Source organism: Neolamprologus multifasciatus, chromosome 7 (assembly GCF_963576455.1).
Source record: "Neolamprologus multifasciatus chromosome 7, fNeoMul1.2, whole genome shotgun sequence".
Taxonomy (NCBI): domain Eukaryota; kingdom Metazoa; phylum Chordata; class Actinopteri; order Cichliformes; family Cichlidae; genus Neolamprologus; species Neolamprologus multifasciatus.
Window position 1 is genome coordinate 43,042,456 of NC_140445.1, and position 19,995 is coordinate 43,062,450.

Sequence of the window (19,995 nt, forward strand, 5' to 3'; positions counted from 1 at the left end):
CATAGTGTATAAAAAATTGATTATCAAATGAAAAGAAATGAAACATTCATTAGACAACTTCACAATATTTTAAGTAGTTTTTTTGTTGCCATAAAATAGTCAGCAGCACACAAACACAGCAGGTAAACACTACGAACAACAGTACACCAAATGCAATTACATCAAGAACAAAAAATGTACATTTTTAAAAGAATTTCTGTGCAAAACAAGAACATTAACACACATCTAATATAAACATTTGTATGGGGTACCTGTAGTGCTGTGTTGCTGCGTCCTTTCGGGTTGGTTCGTGTTCTTTCGGCAATTTCCGGTGTTATCTCCTTCTTCAGACTTGATGAAAATACAAAGAACGGGAAGCCCTCCTCTCTCCGTATTAGCTGAGTCGAGTCCTTTGTGGTTACCTGAATTTTTTGAGAACGTTTTAAAGATTACCTGTAAAGAGTTCCGTTTGCGGAGATTTCTGTCTGCTCCGTACAGGGCTCGGGTGAGGTCGAACCCGCTCTGCCCGACGTCCTTTCTCGGTGACTTTCGGCTCTTGTCGTTCGAGGGAGGAATGGACGAAGCGGACTCGGCAACGAAAGCGCTCGGGCTGGATGAACCGCCCATCGGCGAGCCGCCGGTGGAGGGAGTGGGCTCGGATACCGAGTCGGAGGCCGAAGTTACCACGATGGCTGTGATGGCGGAACCGGGAAACATCGGCTTAGGAGCCGAGTCCCTACCGAACCCAGACGAGGCCGAGGCTGCCTTTGCAGGTAACAGCTACAGTTAGCAGCAGGCCGCTGCTGTGCGGGGTGGCGCTAAAACACAAACTGAGATAATAACGTTAGCACCAGCTGCCTCTAAACCAAACACTGTTTATGTACGGGCACTGCTTTAAACGAGGAGAACATTGTTATCTGCTGAATACATTATTTATTATTCAGAAAAGTTAATGATTCATAAGAGGGACGCTTGAAGATGTGTTTAAAAAAAACTCGGGTGGCCCAGGTGGCAAACACCGAGGGAACCACAAACATGGGATAAGGGCCAACACAAAAACAATAATAAATGCAGTGAGGAAGACAGGTATAGAAAATACTGATTTTCAATCTCACGTACATCCTTTTGCTCTCATACAAATGTTGTTATTGTTGAAACCAACCCTGCTAATGAGATTAAACGTCTTTGTGTAGTGGTGCTAAACTAAGTGGTAGCATCAAAACATACTTCATCTAATAAAGTTTCTTTATTTAGAATTATATGCATTATATACTGAGTCTGCACAAGAGAGACTCAGCCAATGTAGCAGCAATGCAAACTCAAAATACAAAATGTATACACATATATTTATACAAATGCTAAAGACAAAAAACAAATAAATAAAACGTAGTATCTCAATCACATTTTAAATTCCATTTAAATTCAGCAGTAGATACTGTAAAAGCATATTTAGTGTTTAGTATGAAAATACTGTGTTACCCTGATCTGGTGAAACCCATGGCACGTTAAAAAGTAAAAATGCAAAAGCTTCAGATGGATACTACAATAAAATACTTGATTTTCAGCCAAGTCTACATGAGCAAACATGTAACATGATATTTTCACCATGTTATCAATGATTAAAAGTAAAGAGTTGTCCTTCTACCTTCTACTTCTTTAATAGTTCCAGTTAGCTACAGGATTGTGCAAAATCTTGAGCCAACCCTTCTTTATATTTTGTTTGGAAAATGGGTGCAGTAGTTTATTGAAACATATGCAAACAAACATGGAAATACTGTGTACATAAGGCAAAACTAAAGTCTTTATAATTCTGATGATTTTAAAAGTCAATATTTGTAGTCTTCAGGAGTAGTTATTCAAGGACACTCAAAATCTCTTCTTTAGATGCAGTCTTTTATTCCCTGTCATGATGAGAGATTTGGGAGATTAACAGTACTCTAGTCCAGTGGAATTGGTGAGGGTGTATGGGTCAGGCAGCTCATTATGTCCCTCCTATGGACACACCGTTGTGTGTGATGCCAAATTCCATCCGAAAATTGTAACATATCAGTAACATATACCACAGACATGAGTCATCATGTATTTGTCCCAAGTGTAATATTTCCCCTCATCCATCATTTCCTTCTGCTTAAACTTTATTATTTAAAGCCTGAGAGTAATATTATGGTGTGGAGTGTGAAAAGTGAGGACCTGGAGGCAGGATTCAAAAACAAAACAAGCTATTTACTGGGCTAGAATGAGTAAATCAAAACAGAGTTCACAGAATGGAATCCAAATGGCAAGAAAATATACGGATTGAGGCAGGCAGGAAAACAGTAAAAAGTGACTACAGCCAGACTAAAACTATGTATATACACAAGGTAATGGGGGGATTGGAGACAGCTAAACTAACACAGGTGTAGACAATCACACAATGGGACAGAGGAGAAAGTAGAACCGAACACAATGCGCAAGAGACTATCAAAATAAAACAGAAAAAGTTGAACATGGGAATACTGGGCACAGAGACGGAAGCTAAACCAGACCACAGGGAACATGGGGAGGGGGGTGAATGAAAAAAGAGAAATACAGTACTAGCAAACTGTAGTAATGAACAGAAACTAGATAGCAAAACTAACACAACAAAATGCTGAATTACTGTGAAGAAAAGGTTCAAGCAGCAAAAGAAAAACAAGAAGCAAACGGAGCAACAAAGACTAAAAAACAAAACAAGAGATCCAGTACCATGACTGATATAGATCAAAATCATTCATTCTTATAAGCACATAATAGAAGAGTCTTCTCATTCTGGTAATACCAGTGTTTATTATTTTCTATGTTACCTGCTTTAGGTCATTATTATTGTAATCCTCCTTTGTAGTTATATTTTTATTCATACTGTATTCCTGCTAATCTGGAGGTTTATGTGTCGATGAAATTTCTTGTTGTTGATCAGATGTGACGGCAGTTACAGTGAGTGGCGTTCATGCGACAGAGGACAATGTTTTCACCACAACAGTCGCCACATCTGGGAGTCTCCCTGAACACGTGCTGGTAGATTAACATACACTCGACTAGATCCATTCCCCTTCTATTTTTGCCATTTATTACATTTTGATGATGATAAACAGTATCTTATGACATTATTTACAGAAAATTGACATGACGTTGAATAAAAACCAATTAATGTCAAATGTCCTCAGCACAGAACTGATTCATTTGCGCACGTTAGCACTGTAGCGTTAATTATTAGAACCTGATTCACAAAATCACATGGGCTTCCCTGCTGACTACTCGAGTAGTTTTTTAAAACATCAACATATTCTCATACCTCTTATGCTGCTCCATGATTATGAGTGTATGTACTCCTTCCACATCTGTCACAGAGCGGCAGGACCACTCTCCAGCTGGGTGAAGGTCTCAGTACCCAGAAGGCTACTCTGATTGTGGTTCACACTGACGGCAGCATTGTGGAAGCAGCTGGCCTCAAATCCGCTGCCACCATCACATCAGGTACACCCCTGTGTGTGTGTGTGTGTGTGTGTGTGTGTGTGTGTGTGTGTGTGTGTGTGTGTGTGTGTGTGTGTGTGTGTGTGTGGTGTCTACAGGTGTCTGGTAATCTGAAATGTCTGATCTGTACATTTATTTATGTTCTCCTGTGCTTCTCCCAGGTCCGCAGACCCCACCCACTCCTCTGACTCCACCCCAGGACAAAGACTCCTGCTCCAAGTACAACTGGGATCCCTCAGTTTACAACAATGAGCTGCCAGTACGTTGCAGGAATACCAGCGGACTTCTGTACAAAAACAGACTGGGATCAGGTGATTATCACACCTATGCATGCTATATCACATGGTCAAGCTGATCTTGTTATTCAGGTTACTTTGGAGATGTAAAACTCCAGATTAACTGGTTGTAGTAGGTTAGAACTGTGATGAAACATTTGCAAAAACTGACAACGAGTCTTTCACATCCCTGTGGTGGAATTTTACCCATCTTATTTTAGTATAATTATTTTAATTCAGCCACATTATAGCGTTGTTGAGTGTGAAGGGCCAATTTAAGGACATGCCAAACAATCTCAGTCAAATTTATGACCAGACTTTGAGTAGGCCACTCTGCTTTTGTCTCATGAGCAGTTCAGAGGTGGACTTGCTGGTAGAGCAGGGCGATATGACCAAAAATATTTATCACAATATACATTTGAAAATTTGTGATAACGATATAACTGACGATATAATTGACACTAGACAAAATACTTTACAACTCCACAACTTTATTAGTGCAAAAAAAAAACCCACTTTCACTTAAACAAGCAGCTGTTTTTTATGTGCATTAAAGTTATATAAAATTTAACAGTATATCACAAACCGCGTCTTGGCTGTTTGTGGAGGTAAAACACGTCCACACATGACTCTGTTTGTGCTCAGCCATTGTTGTGAGTGTGCACGCCAAGGGGCTGCGACACATTTATACAGCCGTATTTCGCATATGACTATGAAAGGCGTAAGAGGAAGTAGTTCTTTCCAAATTAGACGATCCAAATGATATAGTTTCTTTCCACTGCGTTCATTCAAATTTACCCCCAGAGTACTAAAATATCAGATTTTCAGAAAAATCAAAGGATTGATTTTAAGTGTGCCGTATTTTCCAAACAACACGGTAATAACGACGGCCCGCTGGCATGCTCTACCAAAAATAGTGCTTTGTTGTGTATCTGACGGACAAAAGCTAAACCAGTTCCACACCACTGAAGTTGCAGCATTTTTACAAACCAGTTCTGGTTCATCCATTTCATTCAACGATCCACTTTCGCCCTTCTCATTCTGCATCGCCGCCATGCTTTTTCCGCCATGTGCATATGAAAACAAAGGCACTGCACATGTGCGTTTTACCCATATTCCATTGCGATATTTAATTTTCTTATCGTTGCCCAACATTATACCGGTATTACGAACGGTATAATATGGCCCAGCTCTACTTGCTGGTGTGTTTCAGATCATTATCCTACTGCATAACCCAAGTGCACTTGAGCTTCAGGGTATAAGCTAATGACTGGACATTCTCCTTTAGGATTTTCAAGTAGAGAGGAGAATTCATGAGTCTGTCAGTTATGCCAAATTGTTCCCATCCTTAAGCAGCAAACCTATGATCACACCACCGCCACGTTGTTTGACTGTTGCTATGACGTATTTTTATGAAATGCTGTGTTAGTTTTACAGCAGAACACAAACCAAAAGAAATTTTAAAAAAATCCGATTTTCAAAGGTGAGTTCACAGAATATTCTCCCACCATTGTTTTCCAGTTTCTTTCTTTTTCTTGAATTATCATCACTGACCATAATTGAGACATGTGAGGCAATTCATAAATGTTCTGACTTCTTCTTTCTTGTAGCCTATTTTTGTCAGACAGGTGCTATTTAAGTGACTTTTTTTTAATTCAACTGGCCTGGTAATACTTGGGTGTGACTGGTGAAAGTTTACTCAGCTCTCTAAAAAAGTGGTTAACCAAAGTTAATTCATTATTTAATAAGAAAGGGCAATTACGTTTTACACATAGGACCATGTTGGTTGGTTTGGATATATTCCCCTTAATAAATTAGATCATTATTGCAAACAGCATTTTGTATTTACAGTATTTACTGTTTTTATCTTTGTCTAATATTAAAATTAGTTTAGATGACCTGAAACATGTGTGACACGTTATTAAAAATAAGAAAAATAAGTAATTACCAATAATTTTCACAGCACTCTATATTCCTTCAGCTATATTTGCTTTTTATAATTTGCTATATACAAGTGACAGTAGTTAATATTTACTGCTATATACACATAGAGTATCGCGATGGTGTTATATTGCTTTTTTTGTTTCCTTGTTTTCTCTTTTTTTTCTCTCTCAACAGGTGATCCAGGTGATATATATAAAAATATGTATTTTTTGCCCTTCATCACTATTTCTCTTCCCCGCTGTCTTTGTTTCCCTCCCTCCCCCTGGTCATGTCTGTCCCGTCTGTAACAACTGAAAATAAAATAAAATAAATAAATAATAATAACAAAGGTCAATCAAATGGACCAATACGGCAAGGTAGGGATGGTCCACTTGGTAAGGTAAGGGCTTCTCTCTTTGCCTTCAGACAATAATTCTGATGGCAAAAGAACCAAACAGGACAGGTGGCCAAAAAAAAAGAAGAACAATTTTTTTATTATGCTAGAGTTTTGATGGGAGCTTGGAACATGAAGTTGAGCTACAGGGGACGAGCAATTAATTTTTGTGCCATTAAGAGGGTGTAGCCCCCAACACTAAAATGTGTTGAGAAGTAGTTGGGATAAAATCAAAGGTTCTTCTATCCAGAGTGAAATATTATAGCCAAGACTCTTTTATACTGTGTATATTTTGAGTTACTTGTTTTATTGCTGCCCACACTCACAGTGTTGTGTTTTGTCAGGGGGCAAAGGTCGCTGCATCAAACACAACCAGCAGTGGTACACTCCCACTGAGTTTGAAGGTCTCGCAGGGCGAGCAAGCAGCAAAGACTGGAAGAGGAGCATCAGATATGCTGGCAGACCTCTGCTCTGCCTCATACAGGTAATTAAATATACTGCTTCACTACTATCTCACTATCGTACTACTGCAGTGCTGCACTGTATTGTGTGATGCAAAGAAATTTGCATTTCCAATTTATGAATTTGGATTTTCCTAAGCTAATCTTGAGCCACGAAACTAGCAAAGTATTCTAGAGTCAAATGTGAGACCATCTGTCTGATAGCTAAAAATCGACTGATTGGCTCATGCAGCTGGACAATGATCCTAAGACAGGGGTGGGCAATTCCAGGCCTCGAGGGCCGGTGTCCTGCGGGTTTTAGATCTCACCTTGGGTCAACACACCTGAATCACATGATTAGTTTGTTACCAGGCCTCTGGAGAACTTCTGGACATGTTGGCTGTATCCCAATTCAGGGTCTGCAGCCTTAAAGGCCGCATTTTAAGGCCGATTATGTCACCGCGACGCGACGAAGGCTGTCCCAATTCAAAAGCTGCTCGCAATGCGGCCCTCAAATGCATCCTTAATTTCCCTGAATTTTAAGGACGTGGCGGTGTAGACTTCGTGGCCGAACATATCCCAGAATGCATAGCGCGGCAGTGGGTGTGGATAATTTTGCCGAAAAAAAGGGCGGATGAGGGGCGCCCGAAGAGTAAACTTTAAGTAAGTACTGAATATCATGTCACTTATTTATGTGCAAATGTTTAATAACGAAGAAAATTAAAACATTACTGTTGGCCACATGTCGGCAATGTTATGTGACATTAGTGACGTTTGTACTAACTTGGTTTTACAGCCTTTACTTTAAAATATACGCCGTTCAATAGCTGAGCTTAATCTTACAGAAACAAACAAACAAATGAACAAAAGATTTTCTCCTTCATTTCTGTCAAACAAAGCTCTATGAAATGTTTCCAGCTGTTAGTATCATGGTTGCTAGGCAACCTGGGCAGCGCAACGGAGGCTAGACCGTCCCATTTCACAAGCCTCGCACTTCCGGCCTTAGCGGTCTTTAAGTACGCGGCCCTTGAGGATCGTTGAGGCTGCGTAATTTAAGGCTGCAGACCCTGAATTGGGATATAGCCGTTGAGGAGCTAATTTAGCCATTTAAATCAGCTGTGTTGGTTCAAGGACACATCTAAAACCTGCAGGGACACCGGCCCTCGAGGCCTGGAGTTGCCCACCCCTGTCCTAAGAACACCAACAAATATGAAACAGAATAGCTGAAAAGTATCAAGTATCAAGATGTTGCAATGGCCTTTGACATTAAGAGAGATGTGCATAAATGAACCCCTGTAAACCTCAATGAACTGAAGCAACATTGTAAAGAAGAGTAAGCCAGAATTTCTCCACAACAATGTGAGAGACTGATAAAGTCACACAGAAAACAATTACTTTTCTAAAACTTTTTTTTTTCTAGTTAGTCCTTTGTTTATAAAAGGAAGTGGGCCAAGTCCATGCAAAACCTCATGCAGTAAACCTGTGTTTGCAGGAGCGTATCTTGAACCCCCATGCTGCCTCCTGTACCTGTGCAGCCTGCTGTGATGACCTGATAGCGGTGAGTGAAGTGGACAGGTCCTGATGAGCTTTAAATCAGTCCTTTAATTAGAAATGATTTAAATCATGATAATCTGAGATGTTGCACATAATATCTGAATAATATCTGTTTGTGTTCGTCTTATTTTTTGCATCATTAGTATCCGAAGGAGGGAGACTCTCTGGGAGAAGAAAATATCAGCATGGTAAATAATTTTTTCTTTTTGTTTTTTTGTTTTTTGTTAATGTCCATCACTACAACTTCTTTTCCAGATGCTTTCTCTTGCGATCTATATGGAGATACATTATCATTAAACAAAATAATAATGATTCTCTCAGTCTGTGCTGTGATCGCATCTCAGGGTGAATATTAGAGCAGTGTGCCTATTAATAAACAAGATGGCTTCTTTTTTAGGCCTTCTTCTAGTCCCCAGTTTAAACACAGAAGGGAGCTCCTTCTTCTGCAACACAAGGGCTTCACATGTAATTTTTCTTGAGAGGGTCAGATATATAGGGTTCTTTATAGTACTAATTTAAATGCTTCATAATCATTTTAAATTGGTCAAATTAGCATTTTTCATAAATTCAGAAACTTACACACAACAATGTAAATTCTAATTCATTAAAAAGAAGATTTAAAGATAAAATATACCCTTGATTTGTTGCTTAGTAGCGCCCCATTTGGCATCATTTATGCTTTGAGGCTTCTTGATTAAGTCTCTACGAATCAAAAATATACAACAAAGCAAATTAAAGCAGTCTGGGCTTTCCTTACTGGCTCGACAAAACTCAAAACCTAAACATATATAACACGTGCCGGGCGGTGGTTATTGGTTTTCTTTGTTAACTCGGGTTCCCTCCATGCTCACATAGATGGCAGCATGTGACACATTGCTCTAATCTTGTACCGCAAAATCAAATGGATCAGTTGAGCACCAGCTACTCAAAGGAACAGCTGATACAGCTCTATGACATCAAATAGGGCTGCACCCGAATCTGGTGATTTGGTCATCGCAGGAGCACAAGTGCACTCTCTGTGCTGCTGTTACTTATGAAATGACAGCTGCACATTAGAGCGCTGACATTTAGCCCTTTACAGTAATGTATGATAATAATAATAACTTCATTTTGATTTTTTGTTTTCTGTTCAGTTTACTTTCACTAGACATCCCAGTAACAACAACATTTGCACCAAAGCCTTCTTATGCAGATTTTGCTGCCAAAGACATTTTCTGTACACTTTTAGTTAATAATTTTAGTTACTGCACAATATATATATATTTTTTATTTGTTTTTTTACATTGTTACTTAAATTAATAGAAATATAACTAAATATAACTGTAAGTACTTAGTGATGACTATCTTAAAACAGACATGACTTTAAAACAGTAATGGTTTATCGGTATCAACTGTCATTTTGTTGTCTCTGCTTTCATTTGATTTCTTAGATATTGCATTGTTCTCTTTGTTCCCTTTCTGCTTGACTCAGACCGGCCCCGTACGCCTCTTTGTCCCGTACAAGAGACGAAAGAAGGACACTGAACCTGTGATCATTCCTGCCAAGAAGGAACTTTCTGCTACCAAGAACATTACGTTGACTCCGGGAACCACATGTAGGTCACATGTGCTCACAGCTCATGATTTTGTAACTTTGTGCACTTAGAGCCAGGGATAGTTGTTTTGATCTAGAATTCATCTTCCTTCTCAAATCATTTCCTGTACTTAAATTTGTGTTCCTGAAAAATGTAATTAATTAAAAGTTTATTCTCAAGTTCTCAAAATCAGATCTGTAAAGTAAAAAATGTAAGCCCAACCTTTAAACTACTTGTTGTCCAAACATGAATCACACTTCTGTTTCTTTCTTACAGTCACAGTGTCCCCATCTGGGCAGTTCACTACTTCTGGGACCTTGACCTTTGACCGCACGCCAACAGGCGACGCTGCTGCTGCCATCATCTCAGAGGGCTCGGCACAGAGCGAGGTGTTTGCCAGCACCGCAGGTACCATCCCCTGAGTGACTGAGAATTCATTTAGTCGTACATTGTAGTGCATTTGTTTGAGTAGGCACTTAAACAATCACAATTCTCAGTGTGGGAATCAGCCCATTGGTCCTTGAAATTCCACAAACACAAAAATATATACATATCCTGCATGGAAAACCAAACCCAGCTCTGTATCAGAGCTGGGTTTGGTTTTGAATGTAGTTATTTTAATCAACATCCATGCAGGATATGTATATATTTTTGTGTTTGTGTTTGAACTAGGGATGCACCGATACCGATACTGGTATCGGGTATCAGGGCCAATACTGTAAAATGTGTGTGTACTCATACTCGTAAAAGTTAACCGAGACCATGAACCGACACCAACTTATTTCATTAATCAGAGCGTGGCTTGTCATTTCTGTTGTAGTTTTTTAGATTGGCCACTAGGGGGACATCCTGTGCTAAACAGGCACAGGGTTAGGCGAGTGAGACTGGCGACTCCAGATAAAAAAGAGAAACTGGAGGCTGCTGTAGCTAGACTAAACAAAATGTCAGCAGTGTAGACGGGAACAGCCAACTTTACCTCAGGTTTTGGAAAAGCGATGAAAAATGTCAAGAGAAAATCCACGGGCAGTTTAAATAACAGGCTCTGACTCATTTTATCGCCCTGGATGACCAGCCAATGCCGGTCGTGGAAAACATAGGATTGCACCATCTTCTCAGCATACTCGAGCTGCGATATGAAATTCCCAAACGCCCACACATCAGGGAGATAATGGTGCCAAAATTTTCTGAAGAGGTAAAGACAAGCAGTGTGTGCGCGATGTCAGTCCTCAGTTTAACGGCACAGTGGACTGATGAGGAGTTTGTTCGTCAATGCCAAATACTTATTTTGTTTGTTTGTTTACAATATGGACACTCTGCAATAATTTAAAAGTTTATTTTATTCGCAAACCTAATTTGTATTTATTTTATTCCAAACAGAAGTGTTTATTTATTATTCTGAAGTATTGGTTTTTGTACTCTGCATCGGCAAGTACTCAGATCCAAGTATCGGTATCGGTTTGAAAAAATTGGTATTGTTGCATCCCTAGTTTGAACCCTATTATATGGAAAGTCATTTCACTCTAGATCGACAATATACACCTTCACAGTGTTACTTATTCAATATCAAGTCAGTCTGATTTTGGATTTCAAAAAAACCCCAAAAAACAAGAAGTTTCCTTTTGATAGCATTCAGAATTCAGCCTGCTTGACTGTTTTTCTGGAGACTGGCTTGATGGCAGTAAATGTCACAGTTGTGGCTCTTTTACTGAAGTAGTCTGTGTGTTAACTTAATAAAAAAGGACCTCAGCAAAACTCGAAAACATTGACATTTTAAAAGCTTATAATCAAAAAAGCTCAGATACTGTGGGAGGAGTCTGACTGCAAAATGTAGGAAAAGCAGCCAAAACATGCTCAGAATATGTGGGAACCTCAAGACTAATGAAAAACCTCCAGGTGTCAGGCCTATGAAGTGTGCAAAGCTGTTATTAAAGAAGAATGTAGTTATTTTAATCAACATCCAAAATACAATTTGGTCTGTTTGCACTTAAAGCAAGGATATTTAATAAAGGAAGTGCAGTGAATCACTCGAACACTTCCAATGTGTGGCCATTTTAAACCATCACCAGCTGATATACAGACAGGTCCAAGTCTAAAAATAACCAGACATCTATCACACACTGTGTTTTAACACATCCTTGAGAAACAAAAAAGGTGTGTGAGTGCTCTCACAGGTAAATGGTGGTGTGTTTTACACTATAACACTTTAGTAGACTCTTACTTTCTTACTACCCTGACAGAAAAAAGGTACAAAAAATCTAATTAAAATTGATTCTGTGGACTTAAAATGATGACAAAGCTTACAAGCAGAAGCACTGAGGCCTGGGTTGCTTCGTTAACCTTGTGGTGAAGGACACAGAGGCAGTTCAGACCGCTCACATGTGTGACTACCTGTGGAGACTCATTGCCCAGTTCTGTAGACAATCCATAATCCATTGTCTGGGACTACAGCTGGTGACAATGGTCCTTTTTCTGCTCTGATTATTGTCTGCGAGCTGGTCAATCACTCTAACCAGAACCTGTTTGAGAGCTGGTTCAACCTAAGCTGAGCTCTCTGAGGCTGCAGAGCAGAAGACTACTGTTGTAAACTGCAGTTCAAGGTGCTGGAGTCTTGCCTGCTTTAGCACATTTATCGCTACGGGTAATTTCCAACTCATGTACCTTGTTGGGTTTTTACATTCACAAAGTGAGACATAAAAAACGCCTTAGATAAATGATTTCAAAGCGCATTTATTTTGAAACTGCTATCAAATTGGTTTCTGATCATTTTATTGCCGTGCTTGATTGGCCAGCCAATTCCCCTCACCTGAACCTTGTAGAGAATCTGTTGGGTATTGTCAAGAGGAATTGTCAAGCAGCCTATCCCGCCCGCGGACCCAGTCGCAGGGCCTGTCACACCAATCACCACTGCCGAAGTCCAAAACGCGTTGAAGAAAATGAAAAATGGAAAAGCCACAGGACCGGACGACATCCCAGCTGAAATCTAGAAGATGATGGACGACTGCGGTATAACATACCTTGCAGCACTCTTCAACCATATCACGGTCGAAGACAAAGCCCTCCGAGCTTGGACATTGAGCATCACAGTGCCCATCTGGAAAGGCAAGGGAGACGTCACAGAGTGCACCAACTATCGACCAATTCGTCTACTCTGCCATACAATGAAGATCTTCGAACGTGTCCTGGAAAATCGGATCCGTCAACTGGTCACAATCACCCTGAATCAATGCGGCTTTGTTAAGAGCTGTGGATCTATCAATGCCATGCACGCGGCCCGTTTGCTGATGGAAAAGCACCGGGAAAAGAACAAGACGGTGCACATGGTCTTCCTGGATCTGGAAAAGGCATTCGATAGGGTCCCCCACAAGCTGATTTGGCGATCATTACGAACTCATGGTGCCCAGGAAGCCTATGTGAAATGGACTCAGCTGCTCTACCGTAATGTCACAAGCGAGGTCCGATGTTCAGCGGGAACATCACCAGCCTTCCCGATTACCGTTGGCGTCCACCAGGGCTCGCCCCTCTCGTCCCTGTTGTTCACTCTCTGTATGGACACCGCGACGGTGACACCACATCCATGGAGCCTCCTGTATGCAGATGATGTGTGCCTATCAGAAACAGAAAACTGCCTAGCCCTGCAAACCCAAACACAAGCATGGAAAGACCGGCTCTTCGAAAACGGCATGCGCCTGAACCTTCAAGTACCTTGAATGCGGCCCCCAGACCAACAGTACCATCACTATCGACGGCGAGCCGCTGACTAAAGTTGCCCAATTCAAGTACCACAGGTCCCTTGTCACCTCGGACTGCGAAACTCTACCAGACGCCAGACTCCGTGTCAACACAGCGTGGAGGAAGTGGCATCAGGTGACTGGAGTCTTATGTGACAAGAGAATGCCAATCTATCTTAAGGCAAAAGTCTATAAGTCACTTGTGCGCCCAGTGGCACTCTACGGGTCAGAGTGCTGGCCAGCGACGACCAAACACGAACAAGCTCTTCACACCATGGAGATGAAGATGCTGAGGTGGCCTCTGGGTCTCACACGACTTGACCGAGCGAGGAACGAAGATGTCAGGAAACAATGGGGAGTGACACCGATCACAGACAAGATGTGAGAGGCGAGGCTCCGATGGTACGGCCATGTTGTCCATAGCGATAAAAATTCCATCGCAAAGACAGCCCAGCAATTAGATCTGGATGGAAACAGGCCACAAGGAAGACCAAAAAAGCGCTGGATGGACCGAATCAAGGATGATATGAAGGCTGTGAATGTTACACCAGAAGATGCCATTGATAGGAAGAAATGGAGGAAGGCATGCAAGATAGCGGACCCTGCATCCCGGGATATAAACCGCTAGGAAGAAGAAAGAAGATTGTCAAGAGGAAGATGAGAAACAGCCAACCCAGAAATGCAAATAAGAGATACCAAAGCAACCTAGGCTTCAAAAACACTTCAGCAGGCCCAAAAGCTGATCACCTCAATGCCACACCATGCTGAATCAGCAGTTAGTGGCAAAGAGATTCAGCCAAATACTGAGTTTGTACATAAAGATACTTTTCAGACGTTGGACATTTCTTTATTGTAAATCCATTTTTTAGTTGATCTTAGGAAATATTCTAATAATAGGATACACCAGATTTTCACGAAACTGTAACAGCAAATTTCAGACAATGTAGCAGAAAAAGATCAACAGCTGTCTTTTCTTCTCTCTCTCAGTGCTAACGGCATTGCCAGCGTTAGCTGTTGCTCATCAGCCAGTTCAGGCCAAAGTCGCAGTGGCAACTGCAGCGGCGTCTCCATCGGCAGGGCTTGTGGCTGGGCTTGATGTGGGGCCTATTGGGGGAGCAGAGCCAATAGTGAGCGAGGGGCAGAAGAACACTTGGATATACCTGGAGGAGATGGCCAACACACTGCTGAACAATGTCCAGCAGCTCAAGGCTCTAATTGAACAGGCCAAAAACTCTGCAGGGGACACTGTTGGGGTCAAAAGTAATGGCGGCAGGAAGGAGGTGAGCACACACACACACATACACAAAAGGTGTGAGATTTAGATCAGCAGTAACAACAAATGGATTTGACTTTAATCTTTGTTTTGTGTGTGTGTGTGTGTGTGTGTGTTTAGTGTGGTCTTACCCAGCCGTTTCAGAACCAGATCTCATTTCAGCAGCCAGATGACTCTGAAGCTAAGAGGGGCACTGAAATCACTGAGATCATCATCAATGTATGACATGCTTACATACACACTCACTTGCTCCAAAATATTATTGAAATTCCTTACATTTCTTATTTAGCACAAGTGTTAAAGAAGTATTGTGACCTGAGACATCCACACTTTTAGTTCCAAGCACACTTGATCCTACATTTCACAAAAAGCAATTAGGTGTTTGTTTGTTTTTTTAATAGTCTCCCATGCGACTTTCCCCTCATTCATGAATAAGACCCTGAGATACTTTAATTTGTTGCTTCTATTCTGACATGGAATGGACTCCTCATGCCTGCAGCTGCCACCTTGTCATGTTGGAGGGTTTTGAGGGTCCTAGTAATCAAAGTCTTTAACCCATGGGGCTGAGCCCGAATGAGTCACATGGCCCAGCCATTCTGTGGGCCCATCATCTGCAGGAGGTGCCAAAAGGGTCAGGTGCAATGTAGTGATTATAGCAACTAGCTCCTGGGTCATGGAATGAATACATTTTTTAAGATTATTTACATCTTATTGTTAAAAAATTCTGATTTGCAAATTACCCCAAAAGTTTGAGGCTCTCAAATACTGCATTGAACACCTCGTGTATCTAAAACTCCAGTGTAAATAAAAAAAAACACATGGAAGCAGAGAATTTTAGTCTTCTTTTGTTTTTTTAATCAAGCTTTTTGATTATACCATATACTGTGAAGCATATAGATATAACGAGTTATCAAGACAAGAGTTCTCAGTGACAAAGTTCTTGATGAATCATCTGCAGAGCTGAATGCTGTAGCTTTCATGTTCACAGGCTCCTGCTTTGTTTCTGCAGCAGATGTGCGTAAACTGTGGCCGGGTGGCGATGAGTGAGTGCACGGGCTGTCACAAAGTCAACTACTGCTCCACATTTTGCCAGAGGAAGGTAAGACTCAACTGTCTTTTTTCTGTCAGACACACAAAAAATAGACAGATTTCCCTGACATTTGTTATGAGTCTTTACTAATGTTTTTTCATGACAGTGCAGTTTAAAAAATTATTTATTGTTACAGCTAGGGATGCAACGATACCAATTTTTTCAAACTGATACGATACCGATACTTGGATCTGAGTACTTGCCGATGCAGAGTACAAAAACCGATACTTCAGAATAATATATAAACACTTCTGTTTGGAATAAAATAAATACAAATTAGGTTTGCGAATAAAATAAACTTTTAAATTATTGCAGAGTGTCCATATTGTAAACAAACAAACAAAATAAGTATTTGGCATTGACGAACAAACTCCTCATCAGTCCACTGTGCCGTTAAACTGAGGACTGACATCGCACACACACTGCTTGTCTTTACCTCTTCAGAAAGTTTTGGCACCATTATCTCCCTGATGTATGGGCGTTTGGGAATTTCATGTCGCAGCTCGAGTATGCTGAGAAGACGGTGCAATCCTATGTTTTCCACGACCGGCATTGGCTGGTCATCCAGGGCGATAAAATGAGTCAGAGCCTGTTATTTAAACTGCCCGTGGATTTTCTCTTGACATTTTTCATCGCTTTTCCAAAACCTGAGTTAAAGTTGGCTGTTCCCGTCTACACTGCTGACATTTTGTTTAGCCTAGCTACAGCAGCCTCCAGTTTCTCTTTTTTATCTGGAGTCGCCAGTCTCACTCGCCAGTCTCACTCGCCTAACCCTGTGCCTGTTTAGCACGGGATGTCCCCCTAGTGGCCAATCTAAAAAACTACAACAGAAATGACAAGCCACCCTCTGATTAATGAAATAAGTTGGTATCGGTTCATGGTATCGGTTAACTTTTACGAGTATGAGTACACACACATTTTACAGTATCGGCCCCGATACCCGATACCAGTATCGGTATCGGTGCATCCCTAGTTACAGCAGTCGTTGATTACTCGGTTACATTCAAATCAGCTGGTAGTTGGATTTGTTGGGTTTCAAACGTGTTTCCAACAGGGGTGTTGAAGAGTTTCAAACTGTGCAAAATCAAACTCATAACATGCCTGTAAAGTGTTTCTGCTGTTTCTTCTTACTGATATATTTGCAAATAGCTAATATTATAACTTACTGGTTTGGTTTTTAAAGCCTTAATATAAGTGTTTTGGCTGCAGCCATGTTTTTTTTCAGAGGTGACCATATTTGAAGTTATCAGCTAAAGTTAACAAATATTGTCAGCAAGCTGCATTCATAAACTTATCCCCTCATAGATACACTATAATTTTTTACAAAGTAACAGACTATAGACTACAATATAATACAACTTTATTTATATAGCACATTTAAAAACCAACGGTATACCAAAGTGCTTCACAATAAAACAGCAGGTTAAAACATGAATAATATAAGACCATTAACAAAGTACTGAATATGCTAACAGGTCAATGGCACTAATTACACAAGAATAAAAATGAATATCAAATCAAACTTGCTAAAAACACACAGGTTTAAAGTATAAAAAGATATAAAAAAGATAAAATTGGAATTAAGTAAAAAATTCAGGCATTAACTAACCGGGAAAGAAGGATTAAATAAGTGAGTTTTTAATCGTGATTTAAATGATTGGATGGAGTCAGGCTATACTGAAATACTAGAACTTTACCCACTGAAACTGAAGCACAGACTTCTAGATGATCTGTACCACACAGGAAGCTATACTATTTGTCAGATCATTCAGTTAAAATGCTCATAAAGGCACTAACAATGTAAACACATGTGTGAGACCTTGCAGGCAGTTTTTGACATTTTTCTTTTCATTTTTCATGCCAAAAGGTTGCTACTTGATTTTCAAAATCAGTCACTTCACACGTCTGTCTCTTTTGTCCACAGGACTGGAAGGACCATCAACACACCTGCTCTCAGTCAGCAGGGGGCATGGCTGTCCAGCAGGAAGAGTCAATCACAGCCATTGACATGGACAAAGTGAAGTGAAGGTGTAGCAGTTTAGGAAAAAGCGTGTGCATCGTTTCAGTGAGGTGACCTAAACTGGGAGAACACACCTGCTTGAAAATAGCAGTATTTTTAGTTTAGTGTGAAGGTTTTTTCTCAGGCTGACATGTAAAAAAGGTCATTGATGGAGTGAGAGCTGAAGTTAGACTAGACTGACTTAGCATTTCTGAAAAGTATTAAGGAGTGTTATTGCAGCAGTATCCAATGAAGTGGTGGTTCTAACTAATATTTTCATCATAAATTTATCTTGTCCCTAATTCTATCATATTTTAGCGACTTTATTACATTGTGTCATCAGTTGTCATATGGTCTATATCTTCCGTCAGCCACTGTTACCTCTCCGATGTTGCCATTTTACCTAGTTTACCTCATTATCCTCTAAAAACAGTCCTGATTAAAGAGGACATCTTCTTTTTTGTTATTTATGCATGAGCACAGTGGCCAGATTTTGGGTTCAGTGTATGTACAAGTAATCCCCGTGAGTCAAAAGTTCAGACTTCAAAGTGCTTATATGGTCATCTCAGGAAATCAGCTTTGGCTGCTGCAACCTGCTATTAAATCCTTCTGTTTGAAAGGGAGAGCCAATCAGAAGAAAGTTGGTCAATCTTTTGCCGTCTACGTTTTGATGATGAAAAGCAAGCCAGTTATTTTTAGAGTTAAATAACAATGTGTTTGGGGGGACAATTTTCAGTTGTTTTTGGGGTTTTTTTTATATTTTTCAAATTGAACTTTTTTGTCCCCTCATGCCAAAACTTTGCAGAACATTTTTCAGCAGACAGAATTGACATATTTTGATATTAAAGAATCAAGGTTGGTTATCACTGATGAGGATTTAGAGAATTTAAAGTTGAGGAGCTTTCTTTAATTCGGGATGATGAAGTAACTTGAACATGAAACAAACAAAACTGCTGTCCTGAATGTTTTGATTTCTTTCTGGCAAAAACTATGTATGTAAATTATTATTTTCTTACATTTGTATATGTGTGTTATTCTGTTGCTATAGAGCCCTTGAAGTCCAGAAAGAATGTACAGGTATTATAAGCAATTGTAAATATAAAGGTAAAGATCTTTTTTCTTTGTGTTTCACTGATTAATAAAAAAATAGTTCAGCAAACTACTAGTGTTTGTTTGTTTATTTTGGGTTTTTATTTCATACATTAAGGCCATTTCTCTTCTTTTTGCACATTTAGCTTTTTTATTTTCCCTGATGTGCAGCTAAATAGAGTTTTGCTTTTTAATAACAAGTTGGTAGCCTACCTGCTATATTAGAGTGACTCCTGATTAATCATTTTGGACATGACATTTGATTCTGCTGGGTCTCAGGCCCAGCAGCACTCAGGTGTCTGCTGCTGATCACTGATAGTGAAGGAACGAGCCATTTCTGGCACTTACTGCTTAGCCTAACCACAGTGAGGTGATTTTATTGACTTAATGGCAAAATTCACATCTGTAAATGTAGAGTTGAGGGGTTTTTAAAATCGCCTTCCCTGTTGGCCTGGCCTGTTTTGATTGATGTAATCTGTTGGCCTTCTTGACTTTTCACTATCAAATAATGATAATGTTCTTTTGTGTGTTCAAGGTTCTGTAGGGACCCCATTCAGTCAGGACTGATGTTAGGAGCAACTTAAACACTAGTTATAAAGCTTACTTCTGCTGACATAATGGCTTACAATCTCCCTGTGCTGCAGTGATGTAGCAGTGTTATAAATTACATGGTGGTGCCGCAGTGAAATTCTTTTTGGTAATCATTATGGATAATTAGATTATCCATAATGAAAAAATATGATTTGAAAACACCTAAATTGTGAAATCAAGATAGAGCGATAGCAAAAAGGAAGAATGACCTATTTCAACCCTAAGGAGTGTATAAGACATAATAAAGATAATCTGGTCCTTATCAGATATTAACATTAGGAAAAGCAATCTCAGATGAATAACACATGAGACTGTATTTCATATTAATTCAGTTTAATTTATATAGCACCAAATCACAACAACAGTTGCCTCAAGGCGCTTTATATTGTAAGGTAAAGACCCTACAATAATTCAGAGAAAACAGAGAAAATCCTGACAATCATATGACCCCATATGAGCAAGCACTTAACAGGAAGAAACCTCCAGCAAAACCATGCTCAGGGAGGGGCGCCAATCTGCTGCGACCGGTTGGGGGCGGGGGCGGGGGAGAACAAAGACGTGCTGTGGAAGAGAGCCAGAGGTTAATAATAACTAATA

At 40.1% G+C, this 19,995-nt stretch overlaps 1 protein-coding gene across 3 annotated transcripts; it reads left to right on the forward strand.

Annotated features, from left to right (window-relative positions):
• The first annotated feature begins 22 nt into the window (after nucleotides 1-22).
• On the forward strand, nucleotides 23-19,941 carry deaf1 (DEAF1 transcription factor). Of its 3 annotated transcripts, none has more exons than XM_085165779.1 (13): nucleotides 23-752; nucleotides 2,915-3,012; nucleotides 3,345-3,471; nucleotides 3,630-3,779; nucleotides 6,405-6,544; nucleotides 7,993-8,058; nucleotides 8,198-8,242; nucleotides 9,526-9,649; nucleotides 9,905-10,036; nucleotides 14,344-14,636; nucleotides 14,750-14,848; nucleotides 15,618-15,728; nucleotides 17,644-19,941. In XM_085165779.1, exons 1-13 carry the CDS (start codon nucleotides 335-337, stop codon nucleotides 17,743-17,745), a joined length of 1,905 nt encoding a protein of 634 aa, XP_085021905.1. In that variant the 5' UTR covers nucleotides 23-334; the 3' UTR covers nucleotides 17,746-19,941. The 3 variants fall into 3 exon arrangements, with proteins under 3 accessions (XP_085021905.1, XP_085021906.1, XP_085021907.1); XM_085165780.1 differs by having other exon boundaries at nucleotides 15,639-15,728; XM_085165781.1 differs by having other exon boundaries at nucleotides 15,642-15,728.
• The last annotated feature ends 54 nt before the right edge of the window (nucleotides 19,942-19,995 follow it).

Coding starts and splice junctions, on each gene's coding strand:
- deaf1 (XM_085165779.1), top strand. CDS start 335: ATGAAAATACAAAGAACGGGAAGCCCTCCTCTCTCCGTATTAGCTGAG. Junction 3,780..6,404: donor CAAAAACAGACTGGGATCAG/GTGATTATCACA, acceptor GTGTTTTGTCAG/GGGGCAAAGGTCGCTGCATC. Junction 6,545..7,992: donor CTCTGCTCTGCCTCATACAG/GTAATTAAATAT, acceptor CTGTGTTTGCAG/GAGCGTATCTTGAACCCCCA.